This window comes from Oryctolagus cuniculus, chromosome 1 (genome assembly GCF_051225735.1).
Source record: "Oryctolagus cuniculus isolate XC-2025 breed Fujian yellow rabbit chromosome 1, ASM5122573v1, whole genome shotgun sequence".
In the NCBI taxonomy this organism is placed as follows: domain Eukaryota; kingdom Metazoa; phylum Chordata; class Mammalia; order Lagomorpha; family Leporidae; genus Oryctolagus; species Oryctolagus cuniculus.
The window spans coordinates 31,833,426-31,856,613 of NC_142867.1; the positions used below are offsets into that span (position 1 = coordinate 31,833,426).

General features: G+C 54.4%; 1 protein-coding gene across 3 annotated transcripts in view; it reads right to left on the bottom strand.

Annotated features, from left to right (window-relative positions):
- Nucleotides 1-590: 590 nt before the first annotated feature.
- Nucleotides 591-23,188, bottom strand: part of NAT10 (N-acetyltransferase 10) — a 40,249-nt gene continuing 17,651 nt past the window's right edge. For all 3 annotated transcript variants that reach the window (XM_002709044.6, XM_089327494.1, XM_089327491.1), the window contains 18 exons: nucleotides 21,833-21,969; nucleotides 17,247-17,371; nucleotides 16,665-16,815; nucleotides 16,311-16,407; nucleotides 15,437-15,553; nucleotides 13,957-14,058; nucleotides 13,788-13,862; nucleotides 13,197-13,313; nucleotides 12,351-12,484; nucleotides 11,822-11,870; nucleotides 8,261-8,357; nucleotides 8,073-8,183; nucleotides 6,928-7,100; nucleotides 6,342-6,461; nucleotides 5,930-6,028; nucleotides 5,070-5,143; nucleotides 4,128-4,211; nucleotides 591-1,404 (listed from right to left, as the gene is read on the bottom strand). In XM_002709044.6, coding sequence (XP_002709090.2) covers nucleotides 1,293-1,404; nucleotides 4,128-4,211; nucleotides 5,070-5,143; nucleotides 5,930-6,028; nucleotides 6,342-6,461; nucleotides 6,928-7,100; nucleotides 8,073-8,183; nucleotides 8,261-8,357; nucleotides 11,822-11,870; nucleotides 12,351-12,484; nucleotides 13,197-13,313; nucleotides 13,788-13,862; nucleotides 13,957-14,058; nucleotides 15,437-15,553; nucleotides 16,311-16,407; nucleotides 16,665-16,815; nucleotides 17,247-17,371; nucleotides 21,833-21,969 — 1,974 coding nt within the window. In that variant the 3' untranslated portion in view covers nucleotides 591-1,292. The remainder of the gene's footprint in view (nucleotides 1,405-4,127; nucleotides 4,212-5,069; nucleotides 5,144-5,929; nucleotides 6,029-6,341; nucleotides 6,462-6,927; nucleotides 7,101-8,072; nucleotides 8,184-8,260; nucleotides 8,358-11,821; nucleotides 11,871-12,350; nucleotides 12,485-13,196; nucleotides 13,314-13,787; nucleotides 13,863-13,956; nucleotides 14,059-15,436; nucleotides 15,554-16,310; nucleotides 16,408-16,664; nucleotides 16,816-17,246; nucleotides 17,372-21,832; nucleotides 21,970-23,188) is intronic.

Genomic DNA, 23,188 nt, shown 5'->3' on the forward strand with positions numbered 1-23,188 from the left:
GGTGCTCATCTGAGAGAACAGCTCATGTCCTCCTCAGCAAACCCCTAGAGCTAACAGGGTCTGGCAGGCAGAAGTCGCAGACCCAAGGAATGAGAGGCCCCTGCGCCCAGGTCCTGCCAGTCCGGGAGGAGGCGCGGTAGCTGTGGGGGTGGCACAGAACCTGCCCCTCCCTCGGAGAGGCACGCGGCGTAGAGTGTTTAACACGCGGCCCAGAGCTTCCTCCCTCGCCCGTTCATCACACGCTACAAGCCTAACTAGCTTTGAGGGCTGACGAAGGTTCCGGTTTGGACCCATGGCCTGGGAATCCTACAAACCCAAGTAGGTACGAAGCCATCACAGAACCTGCGTCCCCAGCGACTGGAAGCGCCTGAACAAGCTGGCAGGGACGAGCAAGGGAAGGGGGTACAGCCAGCTGGGCCCAGGCCTCACCCCCCTCAAGGCAACCACAGCACCACCCAGTGCCCGCCACCTGTGCCAGTCTCCCGAGCTGGGGCCGCCCCAGCCACACTGCCCACCCTTGGCAGGGGCGCCCACACCTTCCAGACAAACAGCAGTGAGCCAGGGGCATGTCCAACACCCGCAGGCAGGTCTTTCAGTATGCTATTTATTAAAAATAGTTCTCCCTGCCTCTCCTCACCCCTGCAGCAAAGAAGCCTTTCCCGACGTTTCCACGAATGGATGACACGGGTCTTGGGGATGCAGATGTCCTGTGCTCCCGGCTCTGCGGGCACACTGCAGGCAGCAGCCAGCAGGAGCCACGGGAGGAGAGCACGGGGCATCAGCTACCCTGGTGCTCCCACTGTGCCACCGCAGGCCACGGGCTGTTTGGACAAGTCCATGATCGAAGCCAGGGCTCCCTCAGCCGCCTCCCGTGAGGTCACCAGACAGTCATGTCCTCAAGGGCCTGAGAAGGGACAGGAGCCAGCATGCTGTCCCCAGGAGCCTGAAAAGCTGGCCCAAAACAAATGATGAACTTACGGGAAAGGAGAGCCCCGGACCAGGAGGAGGAGCGAGACCCCGGCAGCACCCAGGGTTTGCCCAGCCGCCAAGTTCTGAGCAGACCGCCTGGGAGTGACTTTGCCGGCAGCCAGGCTGGCCCCGTGGCCTGACACAGTCAGGCCTGGAGACTGAATTCATGGCTGGCCTCCAGGTTTGCGTTTGTTTTTTTTGTTTTTGTTTAGTTTATTCTTTTTTAAAAAACAAAACAAAAACAACAGTCCAGGCTGCCCGGGCCACCCACAGAAGGCTCAGGAGTTCCCGAGGCCGGCCGCTGCTGCCCAGGTCTCTCTTTACTACTTCTTCCGCTTCAGTTTCGTGTCTTTTTTGTTCCTTGCGTCTCTGCTTTTCTTCAACTTCTTGTTCTGCTTTGCTTCTTGTTTGCCTTCCATCTTCCTTTTCTTGTCACTGGAGGGGAGAGAGCCAGCAGCATGAATGACACGCGCAGGCGGCTCTGCTTGTCCGCCGGAGTCCCCGCCGCCCGGCCCTGGCTGTACAGAGGTAAGTGTTCTCTGCAAACCCACCAGGCGGCAGGCATGGCGCTGCAGGCTGGGGCTCCACCCACGCACGGCCTGCTGGGAACGAGCCGGCATCTGAACACCTGAACCTTCCATGCGGTGTGTGCCCCTCCCAGGACCTCAAGAAGAGCTCAAGCGGCTCAGAGAGGCTTCCCTCCCACCCCAGGGGCTGCCTGGAAAGCAGACACAGCATCCCAGAGCCCGTGAGGACAATGCCTGATACCCAGCACCCCAGAGCCCGTGAGGACAATGCCTGATACCCAGCACCCCAGAGCCCGTGAGGACAATGCCCAATACACAGCATGAGACTCCGAGGAAAAGTCTTCGCTGCTTTCTGATGTGCTACCGTTACTGTATTTTCCCTAAACCACTGGAAGAGACCCAAAGCAACAGTAATTGACAGGCCACGCCCTACAGCTGGCCACCAATTCCTCACTGACAGATCGGCATGGGAATCACTCAGCAAACAGCACCTTCCATTATGGAACTGTGTGGCATCCCATATGGATGCCAGCTCAAGTCCCAGCTGCTCACTTCCAATCCAGCTCCCTGCTGATGCACCTGGGAAAGCACTGGAAGATGGCCTAAGTCCTTGGGCACCTGCATCCACGTAGGAGACCCAGATGAGGCTCCTGGCTTCCGCCTGGCCCAGCCCTGGCCATTGCAGCCATTTGGGGAGTGAACTAGTGGATGAAAAAAATCTACTTCTTTCTCATTCTTTCAAATAAATAAATAAATCTTATGATAGACATCAGTATTTTTACCTCCAAACATGCAGACTGTCACATTTATCGCAAGCCCTCAAGTCCATTAATGACCACAACATTCTGCAGGCTCCTGGCCAGCACTAACATCAGACAGATGGCAGCAGGGGCCCTGCTCTGCAGAGTCTCCATGGCTAGGGCGCTCTCCCAGGTTCTGTTATGGTCACAGCTACCGTGGTCCGGGCCAGAGGCTTGAAGCCATCAAAGGCTCTGTGCTGAACCTGCCACACTGTCCAAACCAGAAACAGGACACAACAGAGCGGGCTCATGTGCTACAGCACAGCGCATCTGGGAAGTGAGGCCAGAAGCACTCCATGATGCCAGAGTGACTTACGGAGACGTCAGAAGAATCTCGCGTTTCTGGGATCTAAGGTTCCTGGGGTCACACGGTTTCCTCTTCCCAAATGTCTCCAAACTCTCAAGGGGGCCCATCCACAACCATGGTGATGCCTAGAACTCACCATCCCCACCAAGCTCCAAGCCAGTTGCGCAAGCCTTTATCTCCAGAGGCCTTGCTCTATTCCCAAGGCAAACGCTGACGAAGGCTGCAGCCCGGCAACCGTGTCTACCCACAATGCACTACTCTGCCGATAGGAAGCTGGGAGTGAAGGCTCAGAGAGTGGTGTAGGGACTCCCGGGGTCCCCAGGACCCTTGAGTGGTCCGCAAGCCCAGAGCTGTCTGGTGACACTACTAACATGCTAATTGCCAGAGCTGTCTGGTGATACTACTAACACATTATTTGCCTTTTTTACTTTCATCCTCTCAGGATGTTTGGTTTTCCGGGGAGTAGGAGATGGGATTAAACAATGGCGTACGTGAGGAAGCAGATGGGAGAATCCGGCTGCTTTCTATTACACCAGACAGATCTGCAAAAGCGTAAGCGTGAAGCGATGCCACTCTAGCTCTTTTTTTTTCTCCCTGACACTGTTAGGAAGAGAACTTTCACAGCACCAAAGTACTCTAGGGAGTCCACTGCTAACGCTGAATGAATAAACGCTATTAAGAGTTCCCGTGTGAGCGATCCAGATTGACGTGATCCACATAAACCCAAGTCCTCCAAGGTCTCTTTAAGACAAAGACTCACAATTTTGAGAACTGGGCCAGTGCCGCGGCTCAATAGGCTAATACTCCACCTAGCAGCGCCGGCATACCGGGTTCTAGTCCCGGTCGGGGCGCTGGATTCTGTCCTGGTTGCCCCTCTTCCAGGCCAGCTCTCTGCTGTGGCCCGGGAGTGCAGCGGAGGATGGCCCAAGTGCTTGGGCCCTGCACCCCATGGGAGACCAGGAGAAGCACCTGACTCCTGCCTTCGGTTCAGCGCGGTGCGCTGGCCGCAGCACGCCGGCCGTGACGGCCATTGGAGGGTGAACCAACGGCAAAAAGGAAGACCTTTCTCTCTGTGTCTCTTTCTCACTATCCACTCTGCCTGTCAAAAAAAAAAAAAGAGAGAGAGAGAACAACTGGCTTGAAGGAAGGACAGGGCAGCGGTGAACACTCGGGCTCACCAGGGACGGACCTGGTCCCGACTCCGGCCCTGACCCTCAGCCGCTCTGTGCTCCCCGGGAAGGTGATGGCCCCCACCTTCGAGGTGAGCCAGTGAGGTGCCCGTCTTCGCAGCCCCTGCACTGTCCTCTCCAGTCCGTCTGTCTCCCCACCAGACCTGGGGCCCCGGGGTCGGGGAGAGGGGCAGGCAAACACAGTGAGGAGCCCCAGCCTCAAGATGCCCCACCTGACCTCCCAGAGACATGCGATCAAGGTGGCGGCAGCCAGGGCGTTCTTGAGCAAACAGCAAACCAAGGCTTCTGCGCCAACCTCCCACGGGCAGCAGGGGTCCCGGAGAAGGCCCCTCACCTCTTGAGGCTCACGATCGAGGCGTTCTGGCCGGCTTTGTTCAAAACCTCGTTCCACTCCTCGTCGTCGCCGCGGATGACGTACCTGGAAAGGAAGGCACAGTCAGAGCTGGCTCGAGAGCAGAGGGGACCCGCGCTGCGAAAGCCAGGCCGAGCCGCGTCAGCCCTCAACAGGAGGGCAGTGCTGAGACACACGTGGCTTGGCTCCACCGGACAGAAGCATCCGGGAGCGGGAATGCCAGGCCTGTTCCGGGGGCAGCCCACCCGGCTTCTCGCGTGCACTCAGTCACTGCCCGCCCCAGAAACCTCCAGGCCACTCTCCCTCCAACTTCCTCACTCCCACCTCCAGGCTTCTGCCCCTGTGCCTCTCCCCCTCTCTGCCCTGCCTCGACTCTCTGGGTCTAGCAGTCCCAGTGAGTCAAGGTTTTTATGTCCCAAAGCTGAGAGCAGAAGCTGGAGCTCGACGCCCTGACGGGACTCCTGGCCATGTCCACCTCACATGTCCAAAGCCACCATCACTTCTGGCTTGGCAACAGGACAACGGGCACTAAGCACCACAGGACAGCTCCAGAGTTACCCACACACAGCAACCCACGGGGTGGGGAAAACACCGCCACAGTGCAAACTCAGAAGGTTCTAGAACAAGTTCTTTTTCTTTTAGACAGAATTCCGTCTCCAAACTTCACATGCAGAACATGACCATTAAGATGGATGCGCATGCGCCAGCTTCTCTCTGCCCAAAGGGTGCTCTGAGGTGGCAGCTCCCCAGGGAGCCCCGGGGAACCCAGACGACCCACATCTGCAAAGGCCAAGCGGCAGAGGTGGTCTGGGGAACCAAATCCTCCACGACCCCACAGAAAGGCTGCCAGGGCGCTGCATGTAGATTCCAAGCACCCTGCTTGCGAGAGCCCAAAAGCTACGCGAAGCGCCGGCTCCGCCTTACTCGGAGAGGTCCATGTGCTTCAGCTTCCCCACTTCCTTCCGGTGCTTCTCCTGGAACTCCTTTGCGGCTTCATCCTGGGGTCAAAGAGCAGAGAGGAGGTGAGAGGCGAGGGGGGGCGGAGCAGGAGCCAAGACCCTTTCTCTGCAGTGTACCCTAAGGCCCACCTAGGCACTCTGCTATACTCCAGGACACCAGGGTACTTCACACAGCCCTCGCAGATGGAGTTCAAAGTTACGCTTATTTTGGTGCAAAACAGTTTTGAAATCCACGTGTAGCTTTTCTTCTCAGGCAGCTATGACCTTTTCTCCACGAGCTTTTTGAAGACCCTGCATTTATGCACTTGGGGACTTCGTGTGGCAAAGCAGGTTAAGCCGCTGCCTGCAGCTCGGCATCCTGTTTGAGTCCCAGTTGCTCCACTTCCGATCAAGCTCCCTGCTAACGCACCTGAGAAAGCAGCAGAGGATGGCCCAAGTACGTGGGCCCCTGCACCCACGTGGGAGACCCAGAAGCAGCTCCTGGCTCCTGGCTTCAGCTGGCTCATCTCCGGCCCTTGTGGCCATCTGGGGAGTGAACTAGCAGATGGGAGACCTCTGTCTCTCACTCTAACTGCCTTTCAAATAAATAAAATTTCTTTAAAAAAAAATTAAGCACTTAAAAAGTTAGGAAGAAGGACAAATACCAGGTTCCTGCACTCACACTCAGCAAGGCTGCACGGGCAGGGAGGTGCAGAGAACAGACCCTCGGGGGGACTGGCACCAACGGACCAGCACTGCGCTGGGTGAACACAGAGGACGCTTGGCCCCCAAAAGCCAGCGGTGCTGAGGAAACCCGGGGCCCAGGGGCCTTCGGCAGAGACCTACCAGGTCGTCACTCAGAGTCTTCATCGTGGGCTCCATGACCACATCCTTCACGGCCACCATCTGCTCCTCAATGGCCTTTTCCTGCACGTCATTGAATAGCTACGAAAGACAACGGCGAGAGATGAAGGAGCAGCGGGGCCGGTCACCAGGGTGGCCAGGGCCCAAGGGAGCTGGGCATTTCCAGGACAAGGCAGTGCTCTCCAGAGCTGAACTCAGACCCGGCACACATCGGATCCCTGTCTGTGCACAGAACTTTGCAGGTACTGTGGGTGTGTTAGTGTGTATACCTGCATATGTGTGCATGCGTGTATGCGTGTACAGGCACCACGTGAAGATCTGTGGCAAACACAGTGAACTGCTGACACCCGTCCGGGAGCAGGTCAGCCATGTCGCCCGAAGACGCCGAGCTCACCTTCACGACCTTGCGGATGACGCGGTTGAACAGTCCCATGAGCTGGCCCGAGGGCAGCTCGATCTCCTTCTCCAGCTGCTCCACGGACTTATGCTGCAGGCCAATCCCCAGGAGAAGAGCCTGCAGGGTGGGAAAGCTGCTGCGGCGGCCCCGGGGTAGGCCCCTCCCCGCTAAGATGGCCCTGAGCACCAGAGCTGCCCTCTTTTGGCCAGAGCTACCTGGTACAAAGACAGGCTGGCAGCGCCTACCCTGCCATCTGCACCTCCATCCTGTTGCTGAAACCACTGAGCAACGCTCCTTCCTCCCGGAGTCCCCAGCCCAGCCTGTACTCCCTGACAGACACCTGCTTCACAACCACACTAAGAGCTCAGGCACCGTGGGGGATGGGGGGAGACAGGTTCAAACTGCAGCCCACCCACTCGCCCACAGCACGGCTGGGCGTGCTCCTCGGCGTCGGAGCCCAGGTTTGTCCAACGAGGAGATGGCTACCACGTCATAGCGCCCAACCGAAAACCCAGCAAATGAACACCTCCACCGTCCTTGCTTACCCCCCACTGCCCCCACCCCCAAACAGCAGGCAACCTACTGACTGGGCAGCAGACAGGGCCAGGTCCCCCAGCTGGTTCAGGAAATACAGGCGGGAGATGGCCGGGATCATGTCCATGATGAGGTGATAGTCTACCATGTTCCGCGAGTACATCTCCAGCCGCTTCAGGTCGTAGGGGAGGAAGAACGTATCCAGCTCCTCCCGGCTAAGGGCTGCACACAAGACAGCCACGTGGGTCAGGTCTACCCGAGGCCATCGCAGGGCCTGACGGGATTCGCCCCGACAACAGAGGCCATCTGCAGGCGCCTGGCCACTAACCCAAGCCAATCCTGAGCTGGCAGCACGCCCAGCGGAGGCAGCTCCAGGACTGGAGGGCACCTGGCTGTGACCCCAGCTCGGAGTTCCTACGCCAACCCGCCAGACCAAGGAAAGGCTCCTCGGGCCTGCAGGCGAGAGGGACACATTTGTTGCTCGTTCTGTCACTTCTTAGGATCCAGCTTCCCAGGAAGTGTGGATGCTCTGCCAGCCCCAGCTTGAGGAACACAGACTGTTCCATGGAAATATAATTGGCAAGAAAGTATCCACACACACACACACACACATATATACAGTGAGGGTACTTAGACAAGCTCCTGGAAGAGTCATACCGAAAGAAAAAAATTGGCATGGGTTCAAAAGTTTTGCACCAAAATAATCGACTCCCAATTCCATCTTTCCACAAGCTGGCTGAAGTTCTCTCATGCATATATGCATACCTACATGTATAAAAATAACAGGCAACAAAAACACAGCTACTACTAATGATCCCTCACACATTCTGTTCATTTTCACATTCCACAGCCTCCTAGGATTTATTTACGCACACAAGCACTCACGCACCGGGCCAGAGAAGGCAGAGCCCATGGGACTGCCCTCTTGCCCAGTGCACGGGCAGCCTGAGCTATTCCCAGGTCACAGGACTCAAGCCAGGTTCCACCGTGACCAACTGCATGAACTTGACGCTGCTGTCAAGCCACATCCCCAAAGTTCTGTCACAGGGTACAGGATGGCGGGGTGCTCAGCGGGTGACTGACAAGGCGCAGGCCTCGCGCCCTGGGCCAGGGCTCTCCCCAGGACACCACGCCTGCCTCCCTCCTTTCACACAACCAAGCCACCAGCAGCCCTCCCCCAACTGCCCAGCTCACCTGGCTGGGCCGGCTTCCCCGCGTGCCGGTTCTGAATGATGTTCAGGGCCAGGGGAGGGGAGAAGGTGCTGAACTGGTAGGAGAGCAAGGCCAGGAACCGCCTTCGGAAATCTGCGGGGCACACAACGGGCAGAGTGAGCGTCTGGAGACCCCCGTCAGCCGGCCATCCCCCTCTGCTCTGCGTTCACCTTTCCAAAAGGCCGCAAGCCAGGCTCCCCGCTCGGCCTCATCCTCGTCGGTCAGCGTCTTCAGCATGATGCACGAGTGTTCTCCAGTCAGGTCATTCTGGGGAACACACACTCCCAATTGGCATCAAGAACCCACTCTTTTAAGGAATATTTATCTTCATCTACTTGAGAGACAGAGTGACATGATGGTGGGGAGGAGAAAGACAGATCTTCCCTCTGCTGGGTCACTCCCCAAATGGCCACAACAGCCAGGGCTGGGCCAGGCCAAGGCCAGGAGCCAGGGACTCCATCTTGGTCTCCCACATGGTGGGTGGGAGCCCAAGCACTTGGGCTATCGTCTGCTGCCTCTCACGATGCATTAGCAAGAAGTTGGACTGGAAGTAGGGGTGCCAGGACTCAAGCCGGCAATCCAACACAGGACGCGGGCATCACGAGCAGCGACTTCATCCACGCCGTACAATACCTGCCCCTAAGACCCTCTTTTTGGAATGACCAGCACTGGTCAAGGGCAAGCATGCAAAGAAGGAAGGTGTAGTGCTCCTCGCGCTCCCCTTCTTGCCCCGCACAGAGGCCCCCTCTTGCAGCAGAGCCCTCGCCAGCACGTCGTCCCATCACCTCAGCTCACACACAGCATCTTCAAAGATCGCCGACCTGCACCTTCCTGAACAGTGCATGCAGATGGAGCAGACTGCTCAGACCTTTAGGTCTCATTTCTGCTCTGACCCACAGAAGCCAGCCACTTGCTCCTTTTAAGTCATGGGAATTTAAACTTGGGGCCAGCACCGTGACACAGCAGGTTAAGCTGCCGCCTGTGTTGCCAGCATCTCATATGAGGGCCAGTTCCAGTCCCAGCTGCTCTACTTCTTTTATTTATTTATTTATTTATTTGACAGGCAGAGTGGACAGTAAGAGAGAGAGAGACAGAGAGAAAGGTCTTCCTTTGCCGTTGGTTCACCCTCCAATGGCCGCCGCGGCCAGCGCACTGCAGCCAGCACATCGCCCTGATCCGAAGCCAGGAGCCAGGTACTTCTCCTGGTCTCCCATGGGGTGCAGGGCCCAAGCACTTGGGCCATCCTCCACTGCACTCCCGGGCCATAGCAGAGAGCTGGCCTGGAAGAAGGGAAACCGGGACAGAATCTGGCACCTCGACCGGGACTAGAACCCGGTGTGCTGGCGCCGCAGGCGGAGGATTAGCCTAGTAAGCCGCAGCGTGGCACTGCTCTACTTCTGTTCCAGCTCCACTGCTAACATGCCTACTAGCACCTGGGCCCCTGCAACCACGTGAGACACCCAGCTTTGGCCTGGCCCAGCCCTGGGCATTGTGGCCATTCGGGGAGTGAACCAGGGGATGCAAGAGTGGAAGATTTTGGGGCCGAGGCTGTGCTGTAGTAGGTTAAGCCTCCACCTGTGGGCCCCAACATCCTTTATGGGCACCAGTTTGAGTCCCAGCTGCTCCACTTCCAATCCAGCCCTCTGCTGATGGCCTGGAAAAGCAGTGGAAGATGGTCCAAGTCCTTGGGCCCCTGCACTCACATGGGGGACCTGGAGGAAGTTCCTGGCTCCTGGCTTTAGATTGGCCCAGCTCCAGCCACTGTGGCCATTTGAGGAGTGAACCAGCAGATGCAAGACCTTTCTATCTCTTCCTCTGTAACTCTGCCTCTCAAATAAATGGATAAATCTTAAAAAAAAAAAAAAAGAAGAAGAAGAATTAAAGAAAAAAGAATGGAAGATTTTGCTCTCTCTGCCTTCCAAATAAGTTTTTTAAACTCCACATGATCCAGTCAATATGTTTGGTGCCAAACAGTAGACACCCTACAGCCAAAACCCAGAGCTCCCACGCCGGTAGCCAGCTTGCAAACACAGACTGCTCGAGTGCTAAAACAGTAATTACGAGCACACTGGTATCTTCATTCTCAACTACCCGACAATGAAGTACCACAGTATGAAAGTACGTGGGGGACTTCACTGGCGGGCATTCCACATCAGAAACAAGACGCACACAGCACAGTCCGCAGGGATGTGCCATCGTCCATGTGGGCGCTCACATCTCCACACCCCCCCGGCAGTAGGCAGCTAGACTTATACTCCAGCCCCGAGCCAGTGCACTGACAAGGACCCAATCTTTCTACAGGCCATGCACACGTGCACGGAAGCAGCCACACACTCAGGATCTCAACCAGGCCCACTTTAAATCCTCTAATGGGCACCTGACCCTGACCTCGGCCACTGGACACTCCTCCCCTCCCTGGAAAAGCAGAAGAGGTCAGAGGGAGCCGTCTTCATCCTCCCAGCACCAAAGCAGAGGCTGACCGACACCTCACTAGCCCACACTCTTCGCCCTCCCTCTGGCTACGAAGGAAGGGGTGGGCCCTCACCTCCTGAGCCCTGCATCCCACTCCCACCCTCCAGGCCTGCACCCCTGCACTCGGCCTCCCTCACCTACAGTCTCTCGGACAGTCTCCATAGGATCACACATGGCAGCAAGCAAACACTAGAATCGCCCACCCATCTCATTCACTCCTCTGCTCCCTTTTGCTACGTGAAGCGATCCCTGTTCCCGTTCGATTCCCTCCCTTCCTGTTCTCCCCAAGCAGAGCGGGCCCTCACCACGCCAACACGTTCATTCAGATCACCAGTGCCGGCCAACCCAGTAGTGGGCAACTCTCGGTCCTGTCCAGACTCGCTCCCTGAACGGCGACCGTCTCCTCTCCCTGAGACACTTCTGAACCCCATCGTGGGCATCGCTCCCCTCTCCCTCACATCAAGGCTGCTCTTTCTCAGTCCCCTGGCTGTCAGTCCTCAGTCCTCTGATGTTCAAGTCCAAGGACTCAACCTCTTCTGCTTTCAACAGCTTCAAAAGTGTCTCCACTCACTGCGTACAAAGTTACTGAGCGCATGCCGTGTACCAGATGCTACTCAGGTGCAGGGGGACAGCAGGGAACAGAACACCCAGTCCTGCTGGAGCAGACTCTGCTGAGTATGCTGGCGACTCCAGCCCCTGCCTCTTCCTTTAACTCCAAACTCCTGCGCCCCGGGTCTGGCTCCAACTTGAAGGGCTCCCTGGGCAGTCGTGTGACCTGTGCCTGGTTCTCAGCACAGCACAGAAGCACAGAACACTGAGGATTTCCTGTGTTCCCTCTACCACCAAAAATCAGCTTCAGAGCTTGTCCTACTTGTTCACCGCCTGGTTTCCTCAATTTAAATGATCCAGTAGTCATGACCTCTCACCTTCCCTCAGGAACCCTCGGCACCCCCCTCATTCACCCCTTTGCTTTTTAAACAAATTCAAGGAACCCAGATGACACATTCCAGAATCAAATGACCACGTCCATGTACACCTCTGCCACTTTCTTATCAAACACCAAGCCAGCTCCGCCTCATATAACACAGAATAAAGTGTGACTGCAGCCTTTCAGGGACAATGGCCATCTTGGTGGCCATCACAGTAACCTTCAGAGCCTCAGAGCACAGTGGCTGCAAGGCACCAGGGCTCCAGGCGAGGCCAGGCCCATCACTAACAGTAACCACAGAGCTAAACACTCCGCCTGATGTCTCACTCACCGGGGTCTGTCTCAGGTAAACAGGAACAAACCCAGCCCGTTTCCAGAACCTGCAAAGAGACAATGAGAATGTATCACGCTGGGACCAGTGCAGCGACACAGCAGGTAAAGCCGCAACCTGCGATGCCAGCATCCCTTATTGGGAGCCGGTTGGAGTCTTGGCAGCTCTGCTTCCTATACAGCTCCCTGCTAACGTGCCTGGAAAAGCAGCAGAGGATGGCCCAGGGTCTTGGGGCCCTACAGCCAGGTGGGAGATCCGAAGAGGCTCCTGGCCATTTGGGAAACAGACCAGCGGATAGAAGATCTCTAACTGTGCCTTTCAGATAAATAAATCTTCAAAGAGAGAGAGAGGGAAAGGGAATCTAGCACCATGTGTCCTCTGGGGAGTAGCTGAGTGGCGAAGCCAGGCAAGGAGAGCCCACATACAACCAAGGCCGATGCTGGCTCGCAGTGGATACCCAGCTCGCAGCTTGCTCCTTTCTCAGCGCCAAGGAGGAGCAGCGCCAGGGAACCAAGGCAGGCACACTTACTTGAGGAGCCGGGGTGTCAGGCCATAGGACACACCCAGGTAGTCCAGGCGCTCAGCAGGCCTCTCGTTCAGCTTGAGGAGTAGAGGCGGCAGGTCTTTCCGAGGAGTGACGACCTCTTCCAACAGGCTGACAGCCTGGGGAGATGGTGGGGAGAATACTGCCCACTTAGCAGAGGGATGCCGGTCAGTGGCACTGTGAAGCACCCCAGCCACAGCAGGCTCGGGACTCGACACCCATGCGATCACCCATGAGCCCAGTGATCATTCCCCAGGAAACCAAAACGCCCAAACTCTGAGCCCAACATGCAGAGAAATGGCCAGAGGGTTCAGCAATGCCGAAGGGACAGGGGTAGGGTTCTAGAGGTCCAGCATGGGCTCCCGGCTCTGTCACCCAACTGCCCCAGGACTTTGGCAGGTGACAAACTCTGGGCCTGAAACTCAATGAAAGCTCCTTCCCCGTCACCCCATGAAAATCCATGAATGTGTGTGAAAGCTGTCCGTGCTGGGAGCCTTAATCACTATCAACGAAAGACACCGTCCCACCATCTGGGGGTGGTCCTGAAGAGGGGGCTGCACAGCAAGGGTTCTTAGACTTCAACTGCAGTAGGGCCCCCTGGGGAGCTCATTAAGCCAGATTCCTAGGGTTTCTCATTCTGTAGGTTTGGGGTGGGGCTGAGAACTGGCAAATGGCCAGGCGATGCTGGTCTGAGGACCTCAACAGAAGCACTGGCCTGGAGAGCGCAGCAGCTGCCGCAGAACCAGAGCGGAGTCCGGACCTCTGCACAGTCCTCCCTGCTGCTCCCGAACACCCCGAACCAGCACCGCCATCCCACCCGAACATGCTCACCTCGCTGTTCACGGTGTGAATCTCCTGGGATGTCTCCAGGACCTTTTCCTCCAGACAAGGGAACCTGCCTTCGTAGTACATCTGCAGCAGCTGCAGCGCTCGGCTGCCGTAGCCCATCTGTAAGCACCCACAAACGGGGAAGGGTGCGAGACGTTCTCAGTCTGTCTGAGCCATGTGCACTCCCCGCCCCGAGCAGGAGAGCCTTCATCCCGGTCACACTGCACTTGGCAGCCAGGGCCACAGAAACCCCTCCACAGGCTGGTGGAGGCTCTGGAGACCGGAAGTGGTGTGGCCGTGCTCCCGACCTGGCCTAGCCCATGGAGAACAGCCCGTGTGCCACCGTGGGGATGGCGGCTGGCTGTGCTTTCCGGTCCCCACACAAATCCCAGAGGGGGACTGTTTCCTTCCGGGCAACAGAAGGCGATCACAGGAAGATGGAGCACCCACTATCAGCCTGGCCACCCTCCCTCCCTGAACCTGACCAACAGAACAGCCTGCAACTCTACTTGCTTCTGGACCAGCACATCTGCCCTAAAGAGCCACACAACTGCAGCTGGCAGCACACAGATTTGAGGTGGGAGGACACGTTACCCCTTGATAATCCGGGTGAACAGCGATGCGAACGACCCGACCACCAGAAAGGCCGCCGAAGTCCGGATCCTGAAACTGTGCGAGACACAAGCCAGTTAACTCAGCCACACCCAGGTCCCCCCATCCCCCCCCAGCTTCACCCACACATGGGCCGGGGAAAGCCCATCACCTGCTCAGACACTGTCCACGGAATCAGGTCCCCCGAGGCCTTCTTGCCTCGAGACAGGCTGTTCAAGATGGACTGGCGAGAAATCTCCCCCTCAAGGCACACCTGTGGGGAAGCAGGCCCACCAAGCTCCACATCGGAATCCACTCATGAAACACCAGCACTTTCAGTGTTTCCGACTAGGTCGGCTATTTCCACCCCCAGCTGTAACTCTGAAACCAACTGAATCACTTCTTATAGATGCTTCACGGCTGTTTTCGTAACAAGGCTGAACACTAACCCCTGCCTGCCCACAGAAAAATAAATCTTCTCAGAAGACGGTTCCATGCAAGTGGTGCACATGCATGTGTAGACATGGGGTGCTCACACGGCTCTGCACACAACAATGCAAATTCAAGAAACTCACCTGTCTAATACAAGAATGGTTACACACAGGTTTGGGTACATGCACGTAAGAAATACTACACAGCTTTGAAAAATTACATAGCTCACGACTATTTAATGCACTGCCTTTGAAAAGCGGACTACTTGGGACGGCTTGGGATGGTTACATCCCATATAGAAGTGTCTGTGTTGAAGTCCCAGATCCCTTTTTTAAATATTTATTTAGTTGAAAGGGAGAGGTAGAGGCCAAGAAAGAGAAGTCTTCCATCTGCTGGTTCACTCCCCAAATGGAGCTGCGCTGATCCAAAGCCAGGAGCCAGGAGCCAGGAGCCTCATCCAGGTCTCCTATGTGGGTGCAAGGGCCCAAGGACTTGGGCCATCTTCCACCACTTTCCCAGGCCATAGCATAGAGCTGGATTGGAAGAGCAGCAGCTGGGACTCAAACCAGCACCTATATAAGATGCTGGCATTGCAGGCGGCAGTTTTACCTGCCACACCACAGCGCCGGCCCAGCTGGCTGCCAGTGCATGCCCCAAGAGGCAACAGGTGATGGCTCAAGTAGTTGGACTCCTGCCACCCATGTAACTAACCTGCGTTCTTGCTCTGGCCTGGTCTAGTCACAGCTGAAGCATGCATTTGGGGAATAAAAGCAGATGGCAATCTGTGTCTGTCTCATTGTCTCTGCTTTTCAAATAAAATTTAAAAAAATTTTAAAGACGATTAAATACTGTGACTGTAATTTTATGAAAAAGAAAATGACACAGATACATGCAGGCCAGATGTTAAAAACACTTTTCCCTCCAATCTGCAGGCTTTGATTTTACAAGTGCCAGGTGTTGCTTGTGTAATAAAGCAGGGGAAACAAACAAGTTCTGCTCAGGGAAGAAGCTGTAATACCGGTGGCCAGCCCTGGCTCTTCCCCACCGTGAACCACGGACTCTGGTTTCCGGTGGTAGTGGCTTCCTCTACTGCACCCTGACTGCCCACCTCCACAGACCCGGCCACGCGGCTCCTGCCTAGGACTTGAAAGCATCCCCTCTCATGTTGACGCACACGTGCTTCCCCAGTCAGGGTCCCACGGCCGCCTCTGCTCCCGTACCTGGATGACGGCAAGTACTTCGGGAAGGGCATTCTGGGTGGGGGGCACAGGAGGCAGAAGGCAGAAGAGATGGTGAGCAGGTGCATCCGAAAGCATCTGGAGGTCATTGGGAGAGTTCTGTAGGGTACAACACAGGTCAGCGAGGCTGGGTTTGCAATCACAGGTGACGGGGCCCTGCCTTCCCCACGGCCGAGGCAGGACTGGGATCTAGTGAAGCCTGAGGTGCCTCACAAAGGCTCAGGCAGCACTGGGGTTCAGACACTGGCTGCCACCCAGGTGCACGGCTACACAGAACCACGCTTGTGTGGCGGAGGTGAACGTTCCCAGGTAAGAGGCTGCTACTTCCGGAGAAGCCATCACCCCCTCCAACCCCGACTCCTGGAACTTTCCGCTAAAGGCCGTTCACAAAACGCCACCTACATCCTCAGAAAGTATCCTTTCCCACTGCCCTTTAGTCTGTAAGGTCTCAGGCCGTCCAAGGCCTCAGTCTCACTCTCAGAGATGGCTCAGCAGCTGGCCTCAGAGCGACAGCACCGCCAGCCTACGACAGTGACGGCACTGAGGCCTGGGAATCTTGCAGGCAGACCAACAGCGGGTCTTCAGAAGAGGCGAGGCTGTCTGCCCTCGCTGGCCACCCCAGCTGGAGCTACCTGCCAGACTCCACATTCCACCGGCACAGCTGCGAGCCCTCCAGGCCCGCCCACCGCAGCAACCACAACCCCTCCAGCTGCATCGCCGGATCCTGCGGAGGTCGGGGCACGGAAGTCCATGCCGGCAGCACGGTCACCGGAGCCACCGGTCATAAAGCATGGGAGAAGCTGAGAAAAAGAGGGCAGCCAAGTGCTGTAACTCCGCAGAGGGCTAGCTGCATTACCTTGTAGTGGGAAGCCACGTAGAGAGCCATGAGCCGCTGAAGGAAAACCTCGGAGGCCTTGTGGTAGCAGAAGAGGGTATCTCTGTTGACATAGTAGCTGTGTCTGGAGTTAAGCAACTACACCATATGCAACAAACCAGAGCACCCCACACAGGCCACCCCAGGAGGACAAGGGCTTGCTCGGCCTGGGAGGAGGAACCCAGGGTACTGAGCAGAAACACGGCGTTAGGGGGACAACTGCTCGACTTTCCCCTGTGCCTCACGCAACGTCCTGTGGAACCAAGGGTGGAAGCCCTTTTCCTTTGAACCTCAGCACCCCCTCGCCCATTCCCAGCGCAACCCAGAGGAGGATACAGCTCACAGGCCTCGGGCAAGGGGCAGCCCGAGATGATGCGTGTGATGTTGAGGCAGTCGAGGCACAGCAGGTCGTTGAGCCACTTCTCCACCGCGTCACCAGGGGCGTACCGGATGGACTCCTGCAGGGACACCTCATGCAAGGTGCGCGCTGCTCCCCATCAACCACACACATGACAAGAAACGGTCAGTAAACACAGACTTCTTAGGAGAGCAAGAAGGCTGTGCCACACCATCCTCGTCGCACAGTGCCCAGACACGTGCAGCTCAGAAGTTACACCGGGTTCAACTGTTTTGGGGACCTGCAACTCGGCCAGTGCCAAAGAGAGCTCCGAGTCAGAGCCACCTGTTCTGAGATGGGGACAGTTCAAGGTCTGATCACCCCAAGGCCCACGGCTGGCCCCATCTCTTCTCTGAACAGCCATCCAGTGACAAGTGAATCAGTTCTTAGGGGCTCAACCTCTCTGCCTTGTGCTGGGAAGGTTTGGTGCTGCCATGACGTCACAGGGGAGCAAGGATTCAGCAAGAATCCAAGGGGCCTCGCTGTGGACTGCAGGGCCCAGGGCAGGGTTCCCGGGGTACCTGATGCCAGCCTGGCCGTCGTTGTGGTCTTGTTCTCAGCCGTGGTGCTGACCTGGCTCTGGGCACTCTGCTGCCGGAGCTGCTGAATTAGCTTGAGGGACAGGGACCGGCCAGTTCCTTCATAGCTGTGAGAAAGTTGAAGGCAATCAGCCATGAGGCCTCCAGTCCACTCTCGGGACGGGGACAGAGCCACTTTCTGGAGCCTGCCGAGACACCTTCCGCTGTTCCCAGGGACAGCCATGCTCGCTGCTCCACCTTCAGTGCAGCGCACACACACACTCACTCACTCACGTCCATCTCATAGCCCTGGGGCCTAGACTCAATCTCGGGTCACCTACTCAGTACCTGCGGCTCTTGTAGCCCCATCCTTAAAAACAGATTCTTCTACCACCTTTCAGGACTATGACATGAAATAAAACTCTCAGGACTGAAAAGATGATTACGTAAAGCCCTCAGCAGACACTGCATAAATATTTCCTCTTTAGGGCCGGCACTGTGGCACAACAGATTAAAGCCCCAACCCGTGGCACCAGCGCCCTATATAGAAGCTGATTCGAGTCCCAGCTGTTCCACTGTTGATCCAGCTCCCTGCTAATGCACCCAGGAAAACAGCGGAGGATGCCCCATGTCCTTGGACCCCTGCACCCACATAGGAGACCCGGAAGAAGCTCCTGGCTCCTAGTTTCTGATCAGCTCTAGCCATTGCAGACATTTGAGGAGTGAACCAGCAGATGGAAGACCTCTCTGTCTCTACTTCTCTCTGTAATTCTTTCAAATAAATAAATCTTTAAAAAAAATACTTCTTAAACACTACTTTTAAAGGATGATCACAAAGTTGGAATTTTGAAGTATGTTACTCCCCCCATAACAAAGCTCTTCCCAAAAAATTCTATTTACTTCTTTAAAAACAAAATGCAAGAGTAAGCACAAGTAACAGAGCTTAAATTAAAACCTTTTGGTTTAAAGAACATTATGAAGAAAACAAAAGTTTTGTAAATCATGTATCTGATAAGGGAGTATATCTTGAACATATAAAGAACTCAATACAGTTCAACAGACAAATAATCCAATTAGAAAAGTGAGCAGAGAACCTAAATAATCCTCTAAAGAAGACATAAAATGACTAGTAAATCTGAAAAGATACCCAAGTTCATACTCATTAGAGAAATGCAAATGAAGCCTAGGAAATACCACTTCCCACTCACTAGAAAGATCATGATCAAAAAGACACACGAGTGTTTGAGAGGATGTGGAAAAACTGAATCTTCATACACTGATGTGGGAATGTAAAATGGCACGGCCATTCCAGTTTCCTGCTAATGCACACCCTGGGAGGCAGCAAGTGAAGGGTTCAAGTAGCAGGGTCTCCAACACCCACAGGAGACTGAGTTTCTGGCTCCTAGCTTCAGCTGCAGCCTGGACCAGCACTGGTCACCGCAGGTGTTTGGGAGTGAACCAATGGATGGGAGATCTGGCTTACCTCCCCATCCTTCTGTCTTTCAAATAAGACAGTTTTTAAAACACTGAGGCAGATAGGCATCTGGTACAATGATTAAAAGATCATGTGGGGAGGCCAACCTCCCACATCAAAGAGCCTGGTTTGAGTTCTGGCTCCACTTCCAATCCAGCTTCTGCTAACGTGCTAATGTGCACCCTGGGAGGCACCAGATGACGGTTCAAGTACCTGAATCCCTAGCAACTCCATGAGACACCCAGATTTGAGCTCCTGGCTTTGGTCTGATCCTCGCTGTTACAGGCATCTGGGCACTCAGACAGAAGATATCTCTATCTCTGCCTTTCAAATAAAATGAAAATATATAAAAAAAAATTTATGATTTACCTACTCATTTGAAAGGCAAGATGACCAAGAGAGGGCGGGGAAGACAGAGATCATCCACCTGGTGGCCTACTCCTCAAATGGCAACAACAGCCAGGTCTGGGCCAGACCAAGGCCAGAAGCCAGGAACTCCATCTGAGTCTCCCACGTGGGTGGCAGGAGCCCAAGTACTTTGGACCATCTTCTGCTTTCCCAGGCACATCAGCAAGTAGCTAGACAGGAAGCTGGGCAGCCAGGGCTCAAACTGGTGCTCCAATATGGGATGCCAGCGGGGCTGGCCATGAGGTGTAGCAGGTAAAGCCACCACCTGCAACATCAGCATCTCATTTCAACACCAGTTCGAGTCCTGGCTGCTCTACTTCTGATCCAGCTCCCTGCTGCTGGCCTGGGAAAGGCAGTGGAAGATGGCTCAAGAACTTGGGTCCCTGCCATCGACATGGAAGACTCACAAGAAGCTCCTGGTTGGAGCCGGTGCTGTGGCTAGCGGGTAAAGTCGCCGCCTGCAGTGCCAGCATCCCATATGGGCGCTGGTTCAAGTCCTCGCTGCTCCTCTTCCAATCCAGCTCTCTGCTGTGGCCTGGAAAAGCAGTACAGGATGGCCCAAGTCCTTGGGCCCCTGTACCCACATGGGAGACCTGGAAGAAGCTCCTGGCTCCAGATCAGCACAGTTCTGGCTGTTGCGGCCATTTGGGGAGTGAACTAGCAGACAGAAAACCTTTCTATCTCTCCCTTTCACTGTCTGTCACTCCACCTCTCAAATAAATTAAAAAATATATATAATTAACTAAGATGCGATTTCCATACAGAAATCTTTATAATGAGAAGATGTATATAACCAATTTCCAAACAGTTCATGGAGAATGGTTATGAGAAAACTACACACGAATTTCAAATATTTTTGTGCCAAAAATAATCTTTCAATTCTGTTTCCCACAAACTTTTTCAGATATTCATGTTTATTGACCTGGAAGATTTTCACAGTATATTGTTATATAACAAAACAACCTTTTGGCCGGCGCCATGGCTCACTAAGCTAATCCTCCGCCTGTGGTGCCAGCACCCCAGGTTCTAGTCCTGGTCGGGTCGCCGGATTCTGTCCCGATCGCTCTTCTTCCAGTCCAGCTCTCTGCTGCAGCCCAGGCGGGCAGTGGAGGATGGCCCAAGTGCTTGGGCTCCTGCACCTCCATGGGAGACCAGGAAGAAGCACCTGGCTCCTGGCTTCGGATCAGCGCAGCGCTGGCCATGACAGCCATTTGGGGGGTGAACCAATGGAAGGAAGACCTTTCTCTCTGTCTCTCTAACTCTGCCCCCCCCCCCAAAAAAAACACAACCTTTTAAATGATATGTTCTTTTTCCAGATGAAAACATAAAATAAATGCAGGGAAAATGTACACCAAAATTTTAGCAGAAGCTTTCTCTACATGTTTGGATTAAGATGGTTTTTCTTTTGTGGACTTAAATATTTTATTTTTATTTGAAAGGCAGAGTGACAGAGACCTTGATCTGCTATCATCTGGTTCACTCACCAAATGCCCATAAAGGTAGGAGCTGCCCCAGACCAAAGCCTGGAGCCAGGAACGCAATCCAGGTCTCCCACACAGATAATAGGAACACAATCACAGGAGCCATCACCGCTGCCTCCTGCAGTCTGCGTTAGCAGGAAGCTGGGGACAAGAACTGCAGTCTAGGGCCAGAGCCATGCGTAGTGGGTTAAGCCTCTGCCAGTGATGCTGGCATCCCATATGGACACAGGTTCAAGTCCCAGCTGCTCCACTTCTGATCCAGCTCTCAGCTGTAGCCTGGGAAAGCAGTGGAAGATGGCCCAAGTCCTTGGACCCCTGCACCTGCATGGGAGACCCGGAAGAAGCTCCTAGTCTTGGACTTGCCCAGCCCTAGTCGTTGTGGCCATTTGGGGAGTGAACCAGCAGATGAAGATCTTTCTTTCCTTCTCTAACTGTAATTCTGCTTCTCAAATAAATAAATCTCAAAAAAAAAAAAAAAAAAAAAACCTGGAGTCCAATATCGAACACAGAAACTTGATGTTGGACATGAATATGTTAACTGCCAAGCTAAATGCCTGCCGCAAGATGATTTTTCTTTGGCTTACTTGTTTTACACAATTTTTCCATAGCAAATATGAACTAAGTACTACAAACTTTTAAAAACATGACCACAGGACCAGTGCTATGGCATAGTAGGTTAATCCTCCACCTGCGGTGCTGGCATCCCATCCGGGCACCGGTTCAAGTCCCTGCTGCTCCTCTTCTGATCCAGCTCTCTGCTATGGCCTGGGAACGCAGCAGAGGATGGCTCAAGTGCTTGGGCCCCTGCACCCACTTGGGAAACCCAGAGGAAGCTCCTGGCTCCTGGCTTCAGATCATCCCAGCTCCAGCTGTTGTGGTCATTTAAGGAGTGAACCAGTGGTAGCGGATGGAAGACTTTTCTGTCTGTCTCTCTCCCACAGTCTGTAATTCTACCTCTCAAATAACTTTAAAAACGTGACCATGCCTGTAGTCAGGAAACACTAGGCTCTGAAATTCCTCAGTGTTAGGCTGCCTATTTAACATCAGACCAGAGGCAGGTTACAGTGTATCAAGAGGCCAGCTCCAGTCTGCAGAAGACCAGGGAAGGATGCAGCAGCCCCAAGGAGTCAGACTTAAGTTTCACAGGCCCAGGCCACGTTACTATGTACCACCTAATCTGTAAGGACTTTACAACGGGAGTAGGACTGCCACCCATGGTGCCTTACCCGTTGATGGTAGACGCCATGAAGACAAGGTAGGGGCCAAGCAGGCTCTTGACGAGGGGAAGGGGGATGGCGGCAGCTTCGTCAATCACAACAAGCTCAGCCTGGCCCAGTTTCACAGCATCTGCAGGATGTATATACTGTGGAGAGGGAAAATGTAGGTTATCAGCCTGGCCAGGTAATGCCCCATCTATGCTTTACCAACAACTCATCATCGGGGCTGCTGCTCCTTTCCATTTTCTCATGGCAAAGCAAGAACGGAACGGGCCTTGGGGCCAGCGTTGTGGCACAGTGAGTTAAGCAGCTGCCTGCAATGCTAGCATCCCAAAGAGGCACAGGTTCATGTCCTGGCTGCTCCGCTTCTGATCCAGCTCCCTGTTAATGTGCCTGGGAACACAGATGAAGAAGGCCCAAGTGCTTGAGTCCCTGCATCCACATGGGAGACCCACAGAAGGAGTTCCAGGCTCCTGGCTTTGGCTCGGCTCAGCCCCGGACATCATGGCCATTTGGGGAGTGAAACAGTGTATGAAAGATATCTCTCTCTCTGCATTTCAAATAAATCTTTAAAAAAATTTTTTAAAGTGGTTTAAAAGGGGCTGGCACTGTGGCTCACTTGGTTAATCCTCTACCTGGGGCACTGGTATCCCACATGGGCACCGGTTCTAGTCAGGAGACCGGGAAGAAGCACCTGGCTCCTGGCTCCCGATCGGTGCAGCTCTGGCCATTGCGGCTATTTGAAGAATGCACCAGTGGATGGAAGACCTTTCTCTGTCTCTCCCTTTTACTGTCTGAAACTCTACCTCTCAAATAAATAAATTAAAAAATCTTTAAAGAAAAAAAAAAGTGGTTTAAAAAAGGCCATGAGGAGGTATTTCATGGGAAGGACAATTAGCATAAACAAAGATGACCCCACCTCCCCAATCATCAGTGGACCACTGAAGACTAGGAGACACCATTTCACTTAAAGACAGGCAAAACCATCACAGCTGTACAACAGTGCTGGAGAGACTTGGCCAAACAGAAACTATGAAAAATGCCTGTATGAAGGGAAACCATTATGAATACCTTAAAGGAGAATTTAGCAAAATCCCAGAAATCTGAAAACCTATATATATCCCAAAACCCAACCATTCTGCTTCTGGAAATAAAAAAATAAACTGTAGAATACTAATACAGTGTTTAAGAAGGAATCAACCAGATCCACAAGTTTTAACCTGGACACATCTTAAAAAAATTCTTAGTGTTATTTGAGAAACAAAATGAGCGAGCTCCTATCTGCTGGTTCACTCAACAAATGCCCACAACAGCCAGGACGGAAGCCACAAGCTGGGAACTCAATCCAGGTCTTCCACAGAGGTG